This window comes from Chelmon rostratus, chromosome 23 (genome assembly GCF_017976325.1).
Source record: "Chelmon rostratus isolate fCheRos1 chromosome 23, fCheRos1.pri, whole genome shotgun sequence".
NCBI classification, from domain to species: domain Eukaryota; kingdom Metazoa; phylum Chordata; class Actinopteri; order Chaetodontiformes; family Chaetodontidae; genus Chelmon; species Chelmon rostratus.
In genome coordinates this window covers 19,185,717-19,208,339 of record NC_055680.1, presented here as the reverse complement: position 1 = coordinate 19,208,339, position 22,623 = coordinate 19,185,717, and the positions used below count along the sequence as shown (strand labels likewise).

General features: G+C 46.1%; 1 protein-coding gene across 1 annotated transcript; it reads left to right on the top strand.

Annotated features, from left to right (window-relative positions):
• The first annotated feature begins 15,666 nt into the window (after nucleotides 1–15,666).
• LOC121627013 (alpha-tectorin-like) lies at nucleotides 15,667–22,623 on the top strand. Its single transcript, XM_041965774.1, has 14 exons — nucleotides 15,667–15,723; nucleotides 16,183–16,279; nucleotides 16,429–16,558; nucleotides 17,859–18,099; nucleotides 18,324–18,480; nucleotides 18,654–18,744; nucleotides 19,111–19,173; nucleotides 19,463–19,665; nucleotides 20,041–20,172; nucleotides 20,550–20,737; nucleotides 20,985–21,136; nucleotides 21,242–21,478; nucleotides 21,617–21,779; nucleotides 22,531–22,623. Exons 1-14 carry the CDS (start codon nucleotides 15,667–15,669, stop codon nucleotides 22,621–22,623), a joined length of 2,004 nt encoding a protein of 667 aa, XP_041821708.1.

Genomic DNA, 22,623 nt, shown 5'->3' with positions numbered 1-22,623 from the left:
CATTTTAATATGGTCTGCTGTGGGCTTCCATACCGCTGCCTGTTTATTCTAAATACTATGTTGCCCTTTGATGGTTGTTGTGTCGAACAGAACATCAATCCTTAACACTGAGAGTCTGATGGGAATCTAATTTGAGTTGACTGCTTGTTAATAACACCCCCTTTGGCAACTGTCACAGCTTGTAAAGACTTCCTGTATCCAGCTAAGAGTCTTTCGGGTCTTGTTTGGGGGATTTTCGCCCTTTTGTCCTTCTAGTTCTGGGAGATGCTCGGGTCGTCTCACATGTTCTGCTCTTTTAAGGTCTATCCACAGTCTGTTGATGATGTTTAGGTCGGGGGACTGTGAGGGCCACTGCAAAACCTTCAGCTTGGTCCCTCTTAAGGTGGTCCCTTGTGGATTTTGAGGTGTGCTCAGGATTGTTTTCCTGTTGTAGACCCCATCCTCTTTTCATCTGCACCTTTTCTACAGATGTTTTGATGCTTGATTGCAGAATTTGTTGGTATTTACTTCCCTCTACCAGTGAAATGCTCCCCATCCACTGGCTACAACACAAGCCCAAAGCCTGATCGATCCACCGCCATGCTGGACAGTTGCACAGGTGTTCTTTTCATGAAATTCTGCTGCCTGTTTCCTCCAAACATAACTTTGCTCACTGCGATCAAAAAGCTCTGTTTTAACTTCATCATTCCACAGGACCTTTTCCCAGAATGCATCAGGCTTGTTCAGATGCTCCTCTGCAAACGACTTTGACTTTTGTGGTGAGGATGCAGGAAAGTCTTCTTCTCATGACTCTTCCATGAAGCTCATATCTGCGCAGGTGTTGCTGCTCAGTAGAACCGTCACTCCAGAGTCTGTTGAATCTTCAGTATTTCTAAAGCTTTGAAATTCACATCACCTGTTCTTTCCTAACGCTGACTGTGAACAAGCCATAGACCTAACAAGCTGACGTAGGTCAGAGACTTTGGCAAAAGTTATCTGAGAGTTCAAATATCATGGGGTGCCCAAACTTTAACATTGTGGCTGAACACAGACGGCATCAAACATGGGTGTAGTCTCTGTGACGTCACCCTCAGGTATCGGATTGAAGCTCAGTGACAGTGGCTCCAGCAGTCACCATTTCTGAAGTGACTCCACCAAACTCCTGGCTGATCCAAACATGGGCAAAGAGGCGGAGCGTGGGTGGAGCTGAGACAGACCGAATGAAGCCTGGTTGTTGAAACATAGCAACTAGCTGTCACTCAAAGGGGCCATGTCCATAGTTGTGCATAACTACAAGTCTTAATATAACTTTCACAAGTGAGTCATATAAAATCCACTGCCTGTTCAGCTGTCATGAACGGGGAAATTAGCTAGAGAACCCAAAACCTTTTTTCTACCAGGCTGTAAACATGTGTATTCCTGCTGTTAGGTTGGGCGTTTTAATAGGGGGGTCTATGAGGATTGACTGGCTGTTGGAGCCAGCCTCAAGTGGCCATTTGAGGAACTGCAGTTTTTGGCATTTCTGTGTGGAAGGTAACAACAGAGGAGAAGACATCCTCAGACTACCACCATGTCAATATGTAAAATAATGTTTGGAACATTTTGTTGTCATGGGTGTACCAGGTAACCAGCAGTCAGCTACGTCTGCAGATATACAAAATCATATCACACCAAAGTATCTCCGCTTAAAAATTCTCCAAAGTGGTCTCAGGGGTCCAAACATGTCCACTTCACAAGAAATCAATTACCTGCCTGTGATGAGATAGCTTTTATTTTGATGGGGTTTTGGTCGGTATGATGTGATGCGTCACACGCACTGCGTCAGAGAGTCAGGAAGTAAGTTAGTTAATATCCAGCAAGCAACATATAAACTGTATTATGTTCAGCACCTTGAGTAAAAGTTATAAACTACACTTCTTGTCCGTCCATTTCGTGACATGGTGTCAGAAGTGGTAGCGTAAACGCCTCTAAAAGGGAGAGAGAGAGAGTGAGAAAAGCGGCAGCGGTTGAAAGTGAAGAAAAGGGGCGAAAAGGGGAGAAAGTGAGAACAACCAGGGTAAAATGCCGAAGTTCCACACGCCCGAAGCTTTCGACTTCACCCAGCCTTCTACATGGCCGATGTGGAAGCAACGTTTTGCACGCTTTCGGATTGCAACAAAGCTGGATAAGGAAGATAAGGAAGACCAGGATGTACTAGTAAATTCACTCCTATATGCAATGGGCAAAGACGCCGAGCCTGTGTTTAGCACTTTTACATTCACTGAGCAGGAAGCGGCGAATGACTTTGATACTGTAGTGAGCAAGTTTGATGAACATTTTGTACCCAAACGTAACGTTATACACGAACGTGCCTGTTTTCACCGACGCTCCCAACAGAGTGGGGAAAGCGTTGAGGCTTTTGTACGTAACCTGTATGAGCTAGCAGAGCACTGTGACTTTGGGGCGAGTAAGAACACACATGCACACATACGTGACAGACTAGTCATTGGGATCGCGGACGAAGAAGTGTCCCAGAAACTTCAGCTAGAGCCCGAGCTAGAGCCCGAGCCAGTTGAAGCAGGGACTTGTTTTGGATCCTTTACTGAACCACAGTGTGAAACTGCAACACAATACATTACAGAATAAACATGTAAATTTCGGCCGTAACTCGTACAATAATGCATTCTCAGCATCAATATAGACCTCAAGAACATATACTTACAGACAGATGATGCTGAACGACGGAGAAAGTTGTAGAAAACACTTAGAAAACGATCTGCTTGCTGCCGTTTGTGTACTTCCGGTTTTTGTCGCCACTTCCGGTTTTTGCGGCCACTTCCGGTTTTCGTCTGAAGTGACGTTAACTCAAAAATAAAACACAGTTTCACAGCAGAATCACTTTAGAAGAGCAGAAAACATGGGGTCTGTTTGCAATGTGAACAGTGCAGGTGAAAAATGGCACATTGATCTCCCAATCAGTGGCAAAATGCTATGCTTCAAAATAGACACTGGGGCAGATATTACTGTCATGTCACACAGCTCATATCTCAGCCTCCCTAAGCGACCCACCCTGTGCCAGACCGCTGCAGACGTGCGCAGTCCTGGTGGCAAGCTTCAATGCATGGGGAAGTTCCTAGCTACAACTGAACGAAAAGAGCAAAAATACAGCTTTTGGATTTTCGTTGTGAGTGGCACAAACAATCTGCTCAGCCGTGCAGTTGCATGCAAGATGGGACTGGTACTGAGAGTGGACGAGTTGGAGTGTGACAGTGTCTTCGGTGACATTGGACGTTTAAATTGTAAACCAGTCAAAATTGAGCTCAGAGAGGATGCTCAGCCCTACAGCGTCACCACCCCAGTTCAAGAGTTCAAGAACACATGACTTCAAGCATACAACATCAAGCCCACACTACCCACAGGCAAACGGTGCTGCAGAGCGAGCAGTACAGACTGCCAAACAGATCTTGCGCCAACCAGACCCGCACTTGGCGTGGATGAATTACAGAGCCACCCCAATCCAGTCTACTGGACAGAGCCCTGCCCAGCTTGCAGTTGGTCGCCAGATCAGAACGAGAGTCCCCACTCTCACTAAACATCTGCACTAAAGGCTCCAGACCAAGCATCGCCAGAGGGAGTGCTGGTCCAGGCACCGTCTACACCAGCTCCCATGGTCATGAGGTCATCAGGGAGAACCATTAAGATTCCTGTGAAGTTCAAGGACTTTGTCCGATGAATGCCTAGTTTAAAGAAATGATAAATTAACCATTTAAGTTGGATTTAAATGCTTCAGAATAAGTTAGAATATGTTCCTCACAAGGAGTTTACTGTAATGTTTTAGTACAGTTAGTTAAAGAGAAACCTGGGTATAGAATTATGACCTACTTAGAATTATTTGTTTATTCATTATTTGTTTGAGAAACAAACTTAAAGGGGGAGATGTGATGAGATAGCTTTTATTTTGATGGGGTTTCTCGGTATGATGTGATGCGTCACACGCACTGCGTCAGAGAGTCAGGAAGTAAGTTAGTTAATATCCAGCAAGCAACATATAAACTGTATTATGTTCAGCACCTTGAGTAAAAGTTATAACCTACACTTCTTGTCCGTCCATTTCGTGACACTGCCCAAACCAATAAAACTATATGCTGGGTTTCCACCTTGTCTTGTTTGTGTTTGTGTTTTTTTTTTTATCTAATATCTATTATTTATTTTGTTGCGGCTTTGTTTGAAGAATATAGTTTAATTAGTTTGATTACAACATTAGTATCAGTATTTTGGGTACTTGTTAATGCTTTTGTTTTGAAGGTACTGGGCAACTTGGGCAGGTCAGGTGAATTTACATAAATGGGTGGGCAGGTATAGGATCGGTGGGCACCAGGAAGGGTTTATGGTTTTTCACCAGGGCAAGAGAGGCTGCATCGTTCTTTGTTTGCTAGCTGAACGGTAAAATAAACCACACCAAATATGACATTGCCTGGACAATGGACTCATTTTTCCCTGCGCAAGATTCGGTCCCTTGGTGCCGCAGTGGCCGTTTGATTTTGATTAAGTTGATTTTTGTTTTGGTTTTTATTATTTCATTTGAGGACCAATCACCACTGCACCTGATATGCCAAGAGACTGTGGCGGTGTTTAAAGAATATGATACAGCAACAAAACTGACTCCAGACTTTGATGCGCTGGATAAAAAGGGAGACCAACAACACTGTTCCCACTAAAATAAAAAAATGCATCTGAAAATAATTGGTTCAATAAGCCTTACATATTACATGTCCTGTCTGTTAAGGGATGCACATATGTGGTGCGCAGGTGCACGTACGTTCTCAAAATGAACAGTGCGCTAATGCAATGCGCTCCACATGCTGGCGCGTTGTCACTGTTCGTCCTCGCGCTGCTCGTTGTTGAGTTTTGGCTTTAGGGATGATTGAATAGAAGGAGAGGACGAGTAGACCTGCATCTCCTACCGTTTGTTAAATAAAGACAGTCAGGAGGAGAGTGATGATGATGATGTCCTGAAGGATAACACAACTTTCAGTGCTTGAAAATAATAAAAAAATATTTTTTTCATTTAATTTTCAGTGTTTTAAGAGTCATTTCAATAAATCGCTCAGTTCTGTGGGACTTCAAAGACAGATATTTAGTTGTAATGCTTTTGTTCATTTTCAATTGAAATTAAATAACATGTTTTCTACATATCTCATGATATTTTCATCCATCTGCTCCTGGTCCGGCCCCCCTGTCAAATTTTAGAACCCTGTCTGGCCCACAAGTCAAAAAGTTGGCCCACCCCTGGTAGAGGAGTTATCACCCTCCTTTGCTGTGACCCATTTTCGACTTTGTGCCTGTTGAAAATGTCACATCCTACCTGAATATTTACCTGAATGGTTCTCCTATTCCAAAAGTCTGTTTTCCAGCTAAACACTTCACACTGCAAGTAGCTTCAGACTCCCCTGCTTCAATAGGACATCACCTCAGTACATCAAGGAACATCGCAGCCATGTTTCTTGGGTAACGCACACGTTCCTTACTTCAGCCTAGAGACACGACGCTGGATGGAGCTACCACTTCCTTTCCTAAATTCACTTTGACATCCTGCAAGTTCATCCTGCCTCTGTTGCAGCTTTCATTTGGTCGGACAAGCAGCCAGACAGGTCTCTCTCGGCAGAATTTATCGGCATCATAAATCCAGTTTTTCCTCAGTATCTGTTATTTCAGCTTTTTTTTTTTTAACATGCTAGCCCCGGCCAATGCTACCGCGGGCTAACTTAACATCACTGACTTTACTCACATGGACAGGCTTTTAAAAGTAAAAGCAAGGCTTGACATGCCCGGAGGCACGAGGTATCAGGACTCAAAGATTCAGACCCACACAGCAGCGAAAGATTTCAAAATAAGAATAATTTATTAACTTAAATCGCTCAGGATGATATAACAAAATAAGGCAAGATAATCAAAGTTCAAACAAAAGCGCTAAGGATCAAAATGGAGAAAAGTAACAAACAAATCCGGCAATGAACTATGAGAAAAGTATCAACAAAAGAGCACAAGGCAAAACTGGACTATGGAGGAAAAGTAACAACAAAAGATCTTATTCAATACAACTAACAAGACTCACTAGGGAATCAGGAGACAAGGATCAAGAGAGCTAGACAGCAAGGCAGTACATGACATGGCACGAGACAATCTGGCACAGGACAAAGGGAGACGCGGACTATATAGACACGAGGTAACAATGAACAGGTGGAGATAATTAGGGCGGGGCAGACAATCAGACAGGCGGGAAACACACCGGGAAGTCAAGGGCCTGAAACGAGAGGAGAGTTAGATTTCACAATAAAACAGGAAGTGCAAGACAAGACATGACGCTCGTGAACAAAACACATTAACAGACTTGACGAGATATAACAAGGATCTACTTGAAAGACATGAACTCTATGGATAACGATCAGTGGGCTGCCGGACCAAACTAACCTGATAACAGGAGAGTCGATGTACCGAAGCGTCTGTTGCTGCTCCACAGGTCGCTATCGGCAGATGGACGAGCAGCCAGCGGTGCGTCGATCGAGGCAGTCCCCGAGTTACACAGGCTCCACTATCGCCCCCTACTGGCCTGGACATGATCCAACATTGATCCATTTAAAAAGTCAATTCTACATCAAAATAAGATTTACACACACAAAAGTGACTCAGTTTTTAATATTATACATACCATAATTGTCACAGGGTGTGTGACTTTATTTTTTTTCTGCACAAGTCGATCCTCTTCCCCCTTCCCCTGGGTGCACGAGGAGCAGCGTGAGAGGACGCTCGAGGAGCGAGCCAGAGAGACCGACGAAGGGTACCATAGCGAGAGGACGAGAGGGTGAAGCGGCAGCATCAGCAGCAGCATCAGCGGCGTCATCGGCGGCATCAGCGGCGGCATCAGCGGCGGCATCAGCGGCGTCATCAGCGGCGTCATCAGCGGCGGCATCAGCGGCGTCATCAGCGGCGGCATCAGCGGCGGCATCAGCGGCGTCATCAGCGGCGGCATCAGCGGCGGCATCAGCGGAGTCAGCAGCAGCATCAGCAGCAGCATCAGCGGCGTCATCAGCGGCGTCAGCGGCGGCATCAGCGGCGGCATCAGCGGCGTCATCAGCGGCGGCGTCAGCGGCGGCATCAGCAGCATCAGCGGCGTCATCAGCGGCGTCATCAGCGGCGGCATCAGCGGCGTCATCAGCGGCGGCATCAGCGGCGGCATCAGCGGCGTCATCAGCGGCGGCATCAGCGGCAGCATCAGCGGAGTCCGCGGCGGCATCAGCAGCATCAGCGGCGGCATCAGCGGCGGCATCAGCGGCAACAGCGGCGGCGTCAGCGGCATCAGCGGCGGCGGCATCAGGAGCAACGGAGGGCCCGACGACGCGCAGCCCCGTGAGGAGAATCAGGAGGCGCACAGAGAGTCTCCTTAATTTGTCCTGATTTAAAAGTGATCTGCTACGTGAAGACTACGTTAACTGTTTTTATCCGCCAGAATCACGAGCCTGGGTCATTTATTTTCTTTTTAAATCTAAGTTTTGCCTTGTTTTTGCTTTGCTGTGTTTATTACACGTAATGACCCAGTGCATGGACTTCTAGCCCTTTTCTTTAAGTCGTCTATAACACTTGGAAGCTGCTGAACAAACAGAACCCAATCCTTAAGACTTCATGTCCGCAGGCTCTGCCGACCACCTCCTGGGCTCCGCCTCTCCTGGGACCCCCCAGAAGACTTTTAGCTGGGGCCCTTTTTTAAGTTGTGTTTAAATCAAGTGCTTGGCTTTTCAGAAATTTGATCTTGTTGCACACCTTCACCCCGTCTTTCTGCTGTTTTGAACAGAGTCAGCTGACAATAATTATACATCTATTAGTCCACAGAGTCCACCGGGGAAACAAACATCACGTTGTCTGTCGACATTTTCGAGGTAGAAAGGTTGAAGTTTGACCAAGACTTCAAGCGTTTCTTTAGAAGTCCCGCTGGTGATACATTAATATATTAGGAATAAAAAATAAAAGTAAAATCAAACCAAACTAGGTAAAAGTAAAGGGTTGTGAGGATTTCATAAGCAATGTATAAATAAAATGAAAATGTTGGTTTCATTAATTAAAAAAAAACTGAATTTGATACATCTTACAACAAAAGCTGTTGGGATTTCCCCAATAATTGAATAAATACATGCAATGAAATGAAAAACTGAAATTGTTGTATGATGGTCTGCCTCTTGTTGACACCTGTTATGTCCTGGAGATGTAATGCCTTGCAGAGGGACCGACCAGCAAATCCTGGCAGGCTGGCAGCTGTCAGACTGCTCTGACAGTCGCAGGTGGAGGTTGAACCGAACACGGTGAGCACAGACACAGCCGGCGTCTTTAATGTGCCACGGTCCTCGGGACAAGACCCCCGACACGTGCTCAGGCTTTCAGGCTTTCAGGCTTTCAGCACCAGGAGAGCAGGAATCTGTCTGCTCAGTGTTGAGGTGACGGCGCAGATTAAATTCTTTGGCAGCAGCAAGTTTGGTTGCAGATGAGGCAAACAGGTGACGCATTTCAGAAGGTTGCCGTGATAAATGAGTACTTTTCAGTCCATTCGTCATTAAAGAGGCAGTTTTCCACATCAACTTTTCATTCTGGCCTTTGAGAGAGCCGTTTTACCTGACTCTGTATGAGCATTGAAGCCTGTGATTGATATGACAGCCCCACGATAGAGGCTTGCTTTCAGCTGGGTTTGTTTTTAAAGTGCTCTTTAACTGAGTTGGATCAAAATATCTCCATCACTCCTGGTGGTTGACTGTGGTATAGGTGATAGGAGCCTGACTGATCAAGGCTAAAAATGCCTTCAGTTTTCTGATGAGATAAAAAATAGATATAAACAATAAACATCCAATAATAATGTTAGGCCAAAAAATTCTGGCCCACACACACACACACACACACACACAAACACGACAGCACTGAGTGGTGCAGTCGTGTGTGTGTGTGTGTGTGTGTGTGTGTGTCCCAGCGGACTGACAGTGAGGAAAATGAGCATTGAACAGTTTTTAAACATTAAGAAGCGATATGTCCTGAAACGCTGACGGTGTTTGGATGAGTTTCAGTGCAGAGAGTTCATCTCTGCAGCAAACGTCAACAAACCGTCCCTGTAGGTGTGACGGGAGGCGGTTCTGGCTAGACTAGCGCCCTTGATGCTGATGATGAAGTCCAGAGAGACGCTCCTGTGACATAGTGGACCTGAAGTGTGCTCTTCCATCCAACTCATTCCTGGGGAAAGCAAAGTCAGCAGGTACCTCCCTTGGTCCTCTACAAACCAGCTGTCTCAGAAGAGACAGTGAAGAGAGTTCATCTCTGCAGCAAACGTCAAACTATTGTTCGGTCTCATTTCCCAGGAGACAGGATAATGAGTCTGTTGATGAGTTCCTGAGTTAACGACCTCGTACCTTTCATGCCTGTCTATAGGTTCACACGCTCAGCCAGGAACACTCTGTGAGCAGGTGATGAGCTATGTGTCACATACCGTACCTATAGGTGTGACGAGAGGCGGTTCTGGCTAGACTAGCACCCTTGGGCCCTCACCCCCGCCCATAAAAAAACCCTCCACAAACAAAGGACTTACCTTCAAACAAACAACAATACATGATATTATTTAAATCATATGTAATCGTATAATATATAAGATTTCTATATGCCTGTCCTTTACTATTCTTTATAATCTTAAATACAAAGAACAGAGAAAAAACAAGATCAATAAATAAAATATGGACATAAATTGCACATGCTTGAGAAATCCCTGAAGAAAGCAAGAAAAAGGCAACTCTATGGAGCATAAACTCTTTTTCACCCTGGGTCTTCACCCTGTTTAGAACTGGCATTAACATTAACAACAGGTGTGAAGTGCAATCTAAAATTTGACTTTTCCAGCCTTCATGTTAGCGTGAAGGAACGTCTCTGCACCCCCGACATGAACTGCTGGCTGTGGGAATGCGCCCGTATTATTTACCGAGGGAGTTCACGTCCACCATTGCTATCGCTGTTTACATCCCCCCGTCAGCTGATGCAGCGGTAGCCTGTGACGTCATCAGCTAAACTACTGACTGAACACCCCCGGACTCATTCATGGTTATTACAGGTGATTTTAATCATGCTTCACTGAACAACACCTTAAATAACTTTCATCAGTACATCGACTGCCCCACCAGAGACAATAAAACCCTGGATCTTCTTTATGCCATTGACGCATATGACGCCACTGCCCCCCTCCTTTTGTGAAAAGACAACCCAAGCACACCAGGACAGTAAGGAGGTGGACACATGATGCCACTGAAGCACTGCAGGACTGCTTTGAGTCGACAGACTGGGATGTACTCTGTGAGCCACATGGGGAGGACACTGACAACATGACCGACTGCATCACAGAGTACATCAGATTCTGTGAGGACACCACCATGCCAGCCCGGACTGATGCTGCTTCTCCAACAACAAGCCCTGGATCACCAGCGACCTGAAGGCACTGCTGAACGAGAAGAAGAGGGCTTTCAGGTCTGGTGACAGAGAGGAGCAGAGGAGAGTGCAGCACGGACTCCGAGACATGCTGAGGAAGTGCAAGGACGACTACAGGAGGAAGCTGGAAGCCCCCTGCCTCCCACACACCCACACTGTCCCAAATGGCTAGCACCACCCCCCCAGCAAACGCTAATACGAATCCATCACCGACACAGCACAAACGAGCAGCAGTGAACAGCAGAGGAGCCTGTCAGGGGGAGACAGGGAGCTGTCAGGCAGCCCGCAGTCACAGCCAAGGAGGGGGCGTGTCCCGGGTCCCACCCAGCGCAGCAGCCGCAGATCAGCAGGGAGCGTGTGTCAGTCAGAGTCTGCATTCATCATGAATGAGGCTATGTATGGAGCCAGAGGGAAAGCCTCCACCATGTCACAGGGCAGGCTAAACAACCTCGCCATGCTCTGCATTGAGCGTGAGCTTGCTCAAAAACTGGATTTCACTGATGTTATAAATGACTTTGCTGTCAAAAGATCTAGGCTCATCACTGTTTGAGGGCTTGATAACCCCAGGGATGTGGAGGGGGCGCCATAGGATGTTTAGTTATACTGTTTTGTTGCTTAGCAGGCAGGCATAGCTCTCTCAGTTGTATTGTATTGTAGCCGACATGGGACAAAAGATGGAAACGGTTTGTTTATATTGTGTCACATCACATTACTGTCTGCTAACTGTCCATCTCAAATAATTTGAAAATCGACACTGTCATTGCTTGCAAAGCGTTAAAAGTACTGCGTATGTTGTCGTGACAAGCCGGTGCTGGGGGGGACCCTATGATGGTCTCTTGTCCCCGGGCCCCAGCAGTCTGTTGACAGCCCTGCCGTCCGTTCACCTGTCAGTCAACCGGAGTCTGGAGTCACGTGCATTTTTCACATAACCCAATCAATTACATGTAGACACACGAGTCTATGTTCTTTATGAAATACAATTTATTTGGAAGCAGTTTGTGTTGTGTGGCCTGGCGGCATCAGTCTATCCCCCGCCCCCCTCCCCACCTGTCTGACTCTCAGCAGCTAGTTGACGTGACAATGAGGGCGCCCAAGCGCCGTCTCCGCTAACTGGAGATGGAAATGAGGGGTAGTCTAGAAAACTGGCTCGTTTTGTTTTTTTGAGGGCGCTCGGGTGCGGCGCCCTCGTGCACCCTCACGTAGATCGTGCCCTGGGCGGTCGCCCACACGGCCCATAGCAAAAACCGGTCCTGGGTGTGACACAGGCGTCACACGTTCAGGATGTTCCGAACCCTAACCCATGTTCTTCATGAAGTACCTTCACAAAGGATTTCTTGCTCAGTTACATTCCTCTGCTCGACAGTCGTCACTCTGTTGGGACGTGAAGCACAGTGTGTGCAATCCTTTAATTAAGAGCGAAGACAGTAAAGCTCCAACAGACTGGCACACTGAGCCAGGAACATCGTGTACGTTGATGAGTTGATGAGTTGATGAGTTGGGACATATTTACATGACAGGTAGCTCATCATGTGTCTCTCTGCCTCAGCTTCAATGGCTTGAACGCTTGCTACCAACATTTGAAACACTGTCATCTGGATTTACGTGGTCATCGACATCATTTTCATGTGCATTACCCTCATTGGAAGAAACCCACATTGTCACATTGGTAATACACTCATCATTTGAAAGCATTTTGGCTTTGAACCATATTTCATGTTTTTCTCTTTCATCACATGGCAGCAAAACCAACAGAGAATCATGCATGCATTTTGCTTCTTCACACATTTCAATCAGATCATCAAGAGCATTTTGAACCTTGGTGTTTTCACCTTTTCACATTAAATTTTGAATTACATTTCTCAGAGTAGTTGCTTTATTTAGTTTGGCCTTTCTGCCATTTTGCAACCTGTCCAGTTTTTCGGCAAGCGCTTTAGCCGTCAGTTTAACCGCCCGTTTTTGAGTCTGAGTTTCAACACTGCCAGTCACACTACCGGGTCTACTAGCAGCGCGCGCATCAGTCCTGGTGGCTATGTCCGACGCCGCATCGCGCATTTCCACATTGAATGAACAGTCAGTCGTGAGCAGTCTGCCGCAACGAAACGAGAGTCAATTGCAAAATGTTTTATCCACGCGCGCCGGTCACCAATGCATTGGATTTATATCTATGTGTGCACACAAACTAGATGGCCATCAAAGAGTGTTAAAACGGTCATTGTGTTCCATCTTTGACAAAATGTTTTCTGCCATGATGGAGAATATTTGTTGTCTTTGTGGACACATGATTGTATAAAGGTTATTCATTTTCACTGATTAAGACGTGTGCTTTGAATGTAAACAAGGTGCCAGAGTGCATTAACAAGGCATCAAACACCACTGGTTGGCTCCACCTGTAGCCCCGCCCCTTCTACCTCCCTGGGTGTGAACAGCAGCGAGGACGCACATAAAAAGAGAGAGAGAGAGCGAGAGAGCAACAGAACCATCAGAGTCTCCTGAACAGCAGCCTTCATCTTCCTCATCCTCCATCAGACCTCCAGAGGGTAAGACAACCTGCCCCCTCCTCGTCTGTCTCTTCTTCTCTCCACTGATATTCACATCTGAACACATCTTAGTTCACATCAACACGTCACTGTTGACAGTGTGAGTTAAAAACGGCTTCTGGAGTAAAACAAAGTGTGTTTTGTGCCAGACTGATAGTCAGTCACTGTGTCGGCAGTTATTACAGCGTTATTACAGAAGATCTAGGAAGTCGTGCAGGTGAGCGCGGCGCAGACAACCGAGGAGAACGTCAGTATTACGGTCACAACTTGATGTAGATCATCGATTATCTTCACGATCCATTCATTTCCAAATCGACAGCTGATCATTTGAAAAAGAAAAATCTGAGAAAATACAAAAACAATCGTCCAGCAAAATGTCCTAAAGCCTGAGGTGCTGTCCTGAAACAACTCGTTTAGTCAAACAGTTTGACGACTGTTCAAAACCCAAAGATGTTCAATTGACATGACGTGAAAGAAAAGCTGCACGCTCACATTTTCAAGGCGGACGAGAAACAATTCACTGATGATCAGAACGGTTGCAGATTCATTTTTTGTCCATCAGATTAATGGATTAACTGTCGAATTGTTTCAGCTCTGTTCAGCACGAGTGTTCAAAACGTGCTGGCTGACTTCAAACTGTGTTATTTCAATATTCAGTCATTGTTTCAGGATTCTGAGCCTCCATCAGAGTTACAAATTTAAATGGAGGTGTGCAAAAACACGCCAGCTGGGTATGAACACTTTTTAATTCAAGGTACAAAAAGGGATCTCAGATACATTTAGATCATAAGAGGTCATTTTTTGTGCTTCTCCATTCAACAAGTCTGAGTAAGAGCTTATTCTCATCATTGATATGAATTATTTGTTGCTGCTAAACTGGAGAAATATTTGGATAAAAGGGTTTTTAAAGGTGATTTGAAGACTTCAATGAGCTTTATTGTTGGACTTTGGGAAACTGAGCTAAAATCTTTTCACAGTTTTCTCACATTTTATAAACCAAACAATGAATTGAGAAATAAAGTTGCAGATTAATGGATGATGAAAAAATAGTAATTTTCAGCCTGGAGAATGAGCTCAGATGTGACGTCAGTGTTCTGCTGTGAAAAAATGTCTTTCACAGCGACTGAATACTGCAACATTTAGACCAATCACAGACATGCAGGGTTTGTGCGGTCATGGAAAAACCTGGAGAAGTCATGGAAGTGTCATGGAAATCCACATTTGTACAGTATGAATCCTGCTCATGGACTTTATTTCCTGTTTGTCAGGAAAAGACTTGAACTTTGAATGTGGCTGTGACTTTCTGTCCAACTGTGTGTCTTCCAGCTCTCTGCCAGCTGATTGGCCTCCTCCAACATGCTCCGCCCCCTGCTCCTCCTGTCTGCTCTCATTGGGCTGCTGCCTGGTAAGCACACACGCCCGAGGCAGCCATGTTGAAACTCCACCCACAAGACGAGTTGAGGGACTTCAGTAGAAGCAACATAATAAATTAGCAAACAGTCTGAGGACAAAGAGCAGAAAGACTTGAAGTCAGTCAGAAACTTTAAGTGCTGATAATCTGCCAAATATGGAGAGATGTTCCTGACACCTCTTTGTTTCTAAGAAGAAGTGGGACCTCATGATGTGATATGAAAAGTTTTGATTGACTGATAAACAAACTCTGTTTTATTCCTTCATGAAGTCAACATTTGAATCCTTCCCTGTTGTCCAACCAGCTCACAGACTCTAGTTCTGACGTCTCATGTGTCTCCATCGTCTTCAGGTGCTGAGCAGCAGTATGTTGGTTCTGAAACATTTAACATCTCCTCTTGTCCCATCACATATTATGGAGAGCAGTTCACAACGCTGTATGTAAGTAGGAAGGAGCCTGATGCTTGAGAATATCTGTCTTTGTCCATCTAGTGTCTCATTAATGTCCAGTGCAGTGACACTGAATGTCTGAACATCAACTGATGTAACATCCAGAAGAGTGAGAGCTCTGACTGAAACCTCCACAACTCACTGAGTGAAGTGAAGTTGGCCAGAGCTCTTTGTAGAAAAGTTATTTTCTTAATTCACTCGTTGTGTCTCTTTCATTTTAACAGGTGACTGCCACAAGTCGATCATTCGCAGCCTGTTTCAACAGTAATGGTCTGGACTGTATTCGGGGGCCTGCACTCGATAATGAGACATTTTTCTACAATGCAGTGGTTGACAATGAAACACATTACCATCAGAATTTGAATATTTCCAGCCCACTGATATGCTCAGTGGAGTTGAGTGGGAATATCAGTTCACTTCCTGTGAGTGTTGTTCACTGTCATGACTCAATAAATAGAAATTTAACTGTTTAAACACTCAAAAGAACAAATTATCAAGAACTTTTCTGAAATCTCTTGGAGTAAATTTCCTAATACTGACAGTAACTCCTCTGTTGGCTCTTTACAGTTTTCTCTGACAATAAGCAGCTTTGGCTCACAAGCAGCTGTGAAATTTGAAGCAGAAGACGCGGGTCCACATGTGAGTATGAAGTGTCAAATGAAAGGAAAAACCAACATAAAGTGTCTTTGTGAGCTGTTGCCATTGATTTTACAAGTCTCTGGAACTCTACAGGAGGGATGAACACCATTCTTCCAAAAGATATTCCCTCATTTGGTGTTTTGATCGTTGACTGTGAAGGCCACGGCACATGACACTTGGAGAAACCAATGCACACTGCTCCCCCATCACCCCTCACCCTCCCAAAGTGACCCAGTGATACTGACACCAAAGGATTGAAGGCAGCACATAGACTGCACCAGAGTTCAGCAGGATTGTTTCATTTCTCCACCAAAATGTATGATACCAGAATCATTTCAAGATGCTGGAATCACATCAAAGCTCCACACAGCGTCATGCAACCATGTGATCCCAACACCCCCAGTTTGAGTCCAGTCCAGGACCTTTGTTGCATAGCGACCCTCCCTCTTTTCTACTGTTGGCTATCTAAATAAAGACAAACATCAAACTACAAATACTTGAAGAAATCTGGACACAGTTACTTTTTACCATCAGTTGAACAAAAATAAGGCAACACGTCATGTTTAGTTGAACAAGCGGACAAGACAGAGTCATTTTTCTACTGAGTTTAGTTTCTTTTAATCATGTCTGAAATCATGATCTCTGCTCTGTGATCCTAACATTGGTTGTGTTTGTTGCTGTCTAGGTGTTTTACTTACTAGCCACAGGTCTGGGTGTAGATGCAGTGAGTTTGACAAACACAGCCCCGATCTACAAAGACATCAGCGCATGCAGACAGCCAGGTTGGGAAATCCACTGGATCCATAAATCTACATAAATCTTCCCTTCAAAACTGAACTGTAGTATTAATATGTTGCTGTCTCTTGTTATTGGACAGTTTGTAAACTATAAAGTGAACTTTGACATTTGAACCTGATTCTTCACTTCACAGGTGGTTTGTATGTCTATGATGATGAGATCATTTCTAACCCAGACACCTGCTCCACTGTTTACTGTGATAGTGTGGCAACCATTCAGACTGATGGATGTCACCCCCTGGAGCGTTGTCATGGCAACAACACGTAAGTATGTGTGCTTCACGTTGACGAGAAGGAGCTGTGATGATACAGGAACTTGATGAGGAATCTTTATTCAGGGACGCGTCACTGAGAGCAACAGATTTGACTGCAGGAAGCTTTTAATGTGAAGCAGCAGCAGCAGGAAATGTTGGGTTTGCATCAGCAGGAACTCAACGCAGCTCAAATGCAGCTCTGATAGGAGCAAAGAGATGAGAGAACAGTGAGGCTGATATCTGTGAGATAAAAGAGGAGCAGACACATCTATGTGTTGTGTCTCAGAGAGATCTACTGAAGTTAGCATGCTAACTATCTAGCCTGGGTCCATCCCATCTCGTAGTACCACTGTGTACCTCAGGAGGACTTAGTCCCACAGTAAAGCTCAGGCCTCTGGAGGTGGGCTCTGACTGATGCCTGACCCCCCTCTCGCTCCTCTCCCACTTCACCTGCCCCCCCCCCCCCATTTTCTGAACTCACTTTGTCTTCATCCTCAAGTCTCACAGTCCCATCTGGAGCCACTGTAAATCACCTCAGTACAGTATTCATGATCATCAAACTGGCCTCCATCAGAGGCTGTTTGGCCCTGGTCTGGCTGTGTTCACTCAGAAGCTGCTGAGCCTGGTTCCGTTGCCTGCTCACCTGGCTCCGGTTCTGGTGCCCTTTCCAGCACCACTCCCTGCCAGCAATCCCCACTTGGTCCCCATATTCCAGGCTTGAAACCTTCCTCTTCCTGGTGGTCTAAAGCTGCTCTGCTAGCAGTGTGAACAACACCAACACTCCCCAGGTGCTCCAAGCTCCCAGTCCAGACCGTTAGTTGCACAGCTAACCGAGCTAACTAGCTAACAGCACATCCAATTGGCAGCAGTTAGCGGTTACTTCGGTCATTAGCTGCTGTTTGTTTGTATTATGAATTCAACAGGTGGCCAATCCTTACATATTGCAAAACAAGATTTTGAGTCGATGGAGGAGACATGACAAGTTGGCCCCATTCAGTCCTGCTACCAATCAGGACGACAACAGTGTGTGTCAGCGCAGTTTTCCTCCCCTGTGAGGCTGCAGTGGAAACTCAGTCATCAGGGCAACTTGCCACTAAAGACAGACTATACCGAGCCCATGGCAAAACACTGCCTGACCTCCAGCTGAGACAATCAAATATTACCCAGATAAAGGCCTCAATTATGACATGAACATGAACAGAAGACTTCACTCCTGTAGTTTGTTTGTTTGAGGGCCCCCTGGTGGCCGCGGCCCTCAACAGCAGCAGCTGATGGTGTTTGTTGTTTCTGTCCCTCTCCGCCTCCATCAGCTGCATGTTTGACCCCATCTGCACTGTGACCGGCCCCGCTGTCATTGACTTTAACGACCAACTGAAGACTGTGGAGGATCGGTGTGGGTACACCCTGCTGACAGGTTCATCAATCCAAAACCTCACCGTGGTGGCGAACTTCCAGGAACGTCGTCGTAGAGATGTGAGCTTTTTGGACAGCGTGACACTGCGGCTGCAGGGGCAGGATGATGTTCACCTGGAACAAGGCGGGATAGTTAAGGTAAGCTACCTACAGCCACAGTCTGGTGTCGGTGTGGACTGTGATCCCAAATCCTCGTCACATCCTCTGCTGAGTCAGCTCTCATCTTTCTTCTCAGTCACATTAGAAGCAGTTGTTTGAATTCTGGTGAACTCAGTGGTTGTTGCAGTGAAAACAGTCTGTTTGTGTGTGTTTGTGATGTTTGAGCTGTGTTTCCTCCACTTTGTCTCTCTGCTGTGATGCAGGAGGGGAACACAACACTGACCATCAACGGCTCGACTGATCTGGGAAACGGTGTGGAGGTCTTTGTGGACCCAACTGGAGTCACTGCCAAGGTGACGATGGGCAGCAACACTGTTTCTGTCTTCTTTGACGGGAACACTGCACAGATCATCTTCATAGGTACAGAAACTGAAATCCTACCACTCACCACACAGGATAAGACTAGTAATTGTGATGCTCAGCCCTCATCTAGGGCATCAGGACTAAACTCAGCTGTCCTTTAGTGAGCTGCTGTTCACCCAGTATGAACGTTGATACTGATCTGACCCACATCCTGTTCTGAACCTGTCCAGGACCTGCTGAACTAGATCAGGAACTGGAGGGATTGTGTGCCAACTCCACGACTGTGAGTGATGAGAGACTTCCTGAGAACAATGGCAGCAGGTGAGACCTCAATCACAACCCACTGAATGCTGTTGATCACAGGGTTCAATGTACTTTGTAGTCTCATATTGAAATTCAGTTCCTGAACACATCTTAACTTGTCTGGACTCTTAATATTTTGGTTGACTCTGTATGTTGTGATTTCTTGGTTGTCTCACAACAATGAGCATTTCCAGGACTTGACTTTGAAATGATCTGGACGCCTCTTGAAAAAGAAGAAAGGTTCTTCTGCCTTTTGACTTGTGGACTGAAACAAAGACACAAAGCTAATGTGTATCTATAACACTCAGAAAGTGTGTTTGTGTTTATCTGAATAAGTCAGAGCAGGGGAACAGTCCTCACCTTGTGTTGTGTGTCGCCCTCTAGCTGTGAGGTGCAGTACAATGACACTGCTGACAGTTCCATCAACTGCACCATGATGACTGAACGGTGAGCAGAAGAAACATCTCTCTGTATTCTACTTCCATCTGTGTGCTGAATGACATGTTCCATCACATGTTGAATGTCATGTGATGTGAGGAGGGATGGGAGATAAACACACCTGAACTCATTTGGGGAACAGAGTTAATCACATTTTGTGTGAACAGAAATCTGTGTGACATGAAGCTTCAACAGCTGTCCCGTGTTTAGGTTTATTCCCAGTTATAGAACGTAACACAGCGCTGACTGGACTTCATCCTTCTGTCTCCCTTTCTGTCTCTTCACATCTGTGGAACAGCTGTAACCTCCTGTTGGAGGAGCCCTTCACCGCCTGTCACAACCACACCGACCCAGAGTCCTACGTAAACGCCTGCATCGACACTTTGTGCAAATACCCTGCGGTGGACGGTCTGAACTGTCAGTTCCTGGAGGCCTACGCCAGCGACTGCAGGCTGCTCAGCGACGACACACTGGACAGCTGGAGGTCAACGGCCGGCTGCTGTAAGACTTCTCTCACTTCAGTTCAATTGAGTGAAGCTTTATCAACGAGTCGCTTTGAATGACAGAATTCACATTTAAACAAATGGGAACTTGTTCTACTTTCATTCAAACTGAAACTCTGAAAGACAACAAATGTCTGACAGGAAAAAGTCTTTCTCTGTCATCTTTTTGAGTGAAACTTTCAGTTTTCACAGCAGTTTGTGGAGAATTGATTAAATTGGCGTTGCAGTCATTGTGTGTTTGTGACAGAATCAATCAGTCATCTGCATTAAAAACAGCCAGTGTCTGTACTGAACACTGTTTCTTTAGTGCCATTTTATTATTTCACTTTGTACCATTATAGTTTACATGTGTGTCTCTCTGTGTCTCTCTCAGCCCCCCCTCAGCCCTTCTGTCAGGGAAGGATCTGCAGCGATCATGAGTTCTGTGCTGAGACCATCAGTGGTGGAATCGGCTGCTTCTGTCGGGCCATTTTTGCCTTCCCGTACAGATCGAATGACGCTTTGGGTACGTCAGCTGTGACACAACAACACGACTGACTTGTGCAGAGTCCTGATCCTCAGAGGCTGCAGGGTTTTCTCACAGGGAGAGTTGTTTCACACAGATTGTGGAGCTGCTGATAACTGACCTTCAGCACTCAGTTTGACTGAATGTTTGTCATCAGGAGCACAGACGAACCAAACGACCATAAAAACTGGTCGTTTGGTTCCCTCCTTTATTTCTGCCTGTAGAGCAGCTCTGAATGAAAGAAAAGACAAATGTCAGCAAAGCAGGACTGAATGGTTTGACTTGTTGTGTCCCACATGGTGTAAATGTCTGTTCAGTCTGTCCTCTCTCTCATGGTCATGTTCCTGTTTCCCTCGTCTGTCCTGCTGGACGTTCAGGTCACCCGACGGTCTGCGAGGAGAACTCAGCCTCAGTTACTCTGGTCGGGTGTCTCCTGGAGGAGAAAGGCATCGACTATACGATGTTACACCTCAATGACCCCACCTGCACGGGTCAGATAGATGAGCTGGACCACATGGTGACCTTCAGCTTCAACAGCAGCAACACCTGTGGGACGGAGGTCATGGTGGGTTCTCCACCACGTCTTTACTCTCAACAAGCAGCCAAATCTCTTCCAGCACTCTGCTGAGCTTCTCCTGCTCTCCTCTGGTTTGGGATCTTTCTGTGGTTTGGTTTCAGCTGTGACCTCCTTGGTTTCTAGAGATGTTGGTCATCTATGAAGCTGATTCTCACCAGTCAACACCTAACAAATGTCACACTGCACAGCTGAATGTAAAGAGTTGTGATGAATTTGAATCTCTGTGACCCTGCAGGCCAACAACAGCCAACTGATCTACATGAACAGCATCGTAGGCAACAACAGCGTCTCTGACAACATCACTCGCCAGGACCAAGTCTACATCGACTTCTCCTGCGTCTTCACTCAGCCAGATGTCAACACTGTGACCTTCAGAATCAAAGACAGGTGAGTGGAGGCTGTTAACTTTGTGTTGTGAAGCTTGTTGTGAAGAGGTTTGTGAGTATAAGACAGCTGAGCTGTGTGTGTGTGTGTGTGTGTGTGTGTCTGCAGCTCTGTGATTGAGAAGATCACATCTGGAACTTGGAATTACACTCTGACCATGAAGGCCTACACCGACGCCGGACGCACACAAGCTGTGGACTCCAACACTGAAGTCCAGCTGAACCAGCTGATCTGGGTGCAGCTGGAGACTGACGGGCTGGATGACGGTTTGGTCGCCCTGGTGACCGACTCCTGCTGGGCAACCGACCAGGCTGAGAGTCTGAGATACAACCTGATTGTAGACGGGTGAGACTCACAGAGGCGGTCGCTGCTCGCTGCTGTTCCAAATGAATCAGAAGCAGGGACTCGTTCATAAATGTGCTTTTTGATTCCTGAAAACAAAGTGTGCTCTGATGTGATGTGTGTTTTCCTGTTTGTCAACAGCTGTGCGAACCCCGATGATCAGACGGTGAATGTGGTGGGAAACGGAGCGGGAACGTCCAACTACTTCTCCTTCCACATGTTCCAGTTCTCTCGGAGCGCTGGTGACATCCACTTGCACTGCAAACTGAACCTGTGTGGCAACCTGAACCAGACCTGCACCCCGGTACGCCTCCCAAACACACCACACACACACTCATGAAACCAGCAGCTCGTCACTGAAAACAGTTAGAACAGGGCGTCTGCCGGCCTCGTGGTTAACACACGTACTGTAATCCGTGATCACAGTGTTCCCGGGTCGATTCCAGCTCAGGACTTTGGTTCCGCGTCGTTCCCCTTCTCTCTTTCCACATTTCCTGTCACCTCTAGATCATCCTCTTTAGAAGAAATGCATAAAATGCCCCAAACAATCTTGATTAAAAGCCGTAAAAACAGCAGTTTGCAGATGTGTCAGACTGCTGCTGAGCATCCATCACCTCCACCAAAGACCGTCTGTCTCCTGTTGGTTTGTTCACTCTTCTAGTCCTGACCCGCTTCACATGACCTGCGTCACTCTGGAACACTCTGTGCAGCTGTAACCAAATTTAGATCATCCAGAAACAGCTGATGGCGTTTCACCTCCAGGTGACGCTGCAGCAACATGATGAATTTAGTCCAAACAAGATTGAGGTTTTCTCCAGAAATCACAGCCGCCATCAGCCAATCAGAATGTCTGTTGGTCACCGTGTGTATTCAGATTTGCATTAATGGTGAAGGAGTACTTTCTGCTCATTGTCCCAGTGTCAAACATGTAGATGTTCACACTGAAGGACACGAAAGGTGAGATGTTTGCTCTCAGCAGCATCAGTCCACAATGAATGGATCAGTGTGGGTCTTGTTCAGTCTGGACTTCATCTCTCTCTGTCTTTAACTTCCAGAACTGTAACGGAGCTTCTCGGAGACGCAGATCTGCCAAGCTGAAGTATGAAGACGAGGCCCCGGCCTTCATCTCCATGACCTGGACTCATTAG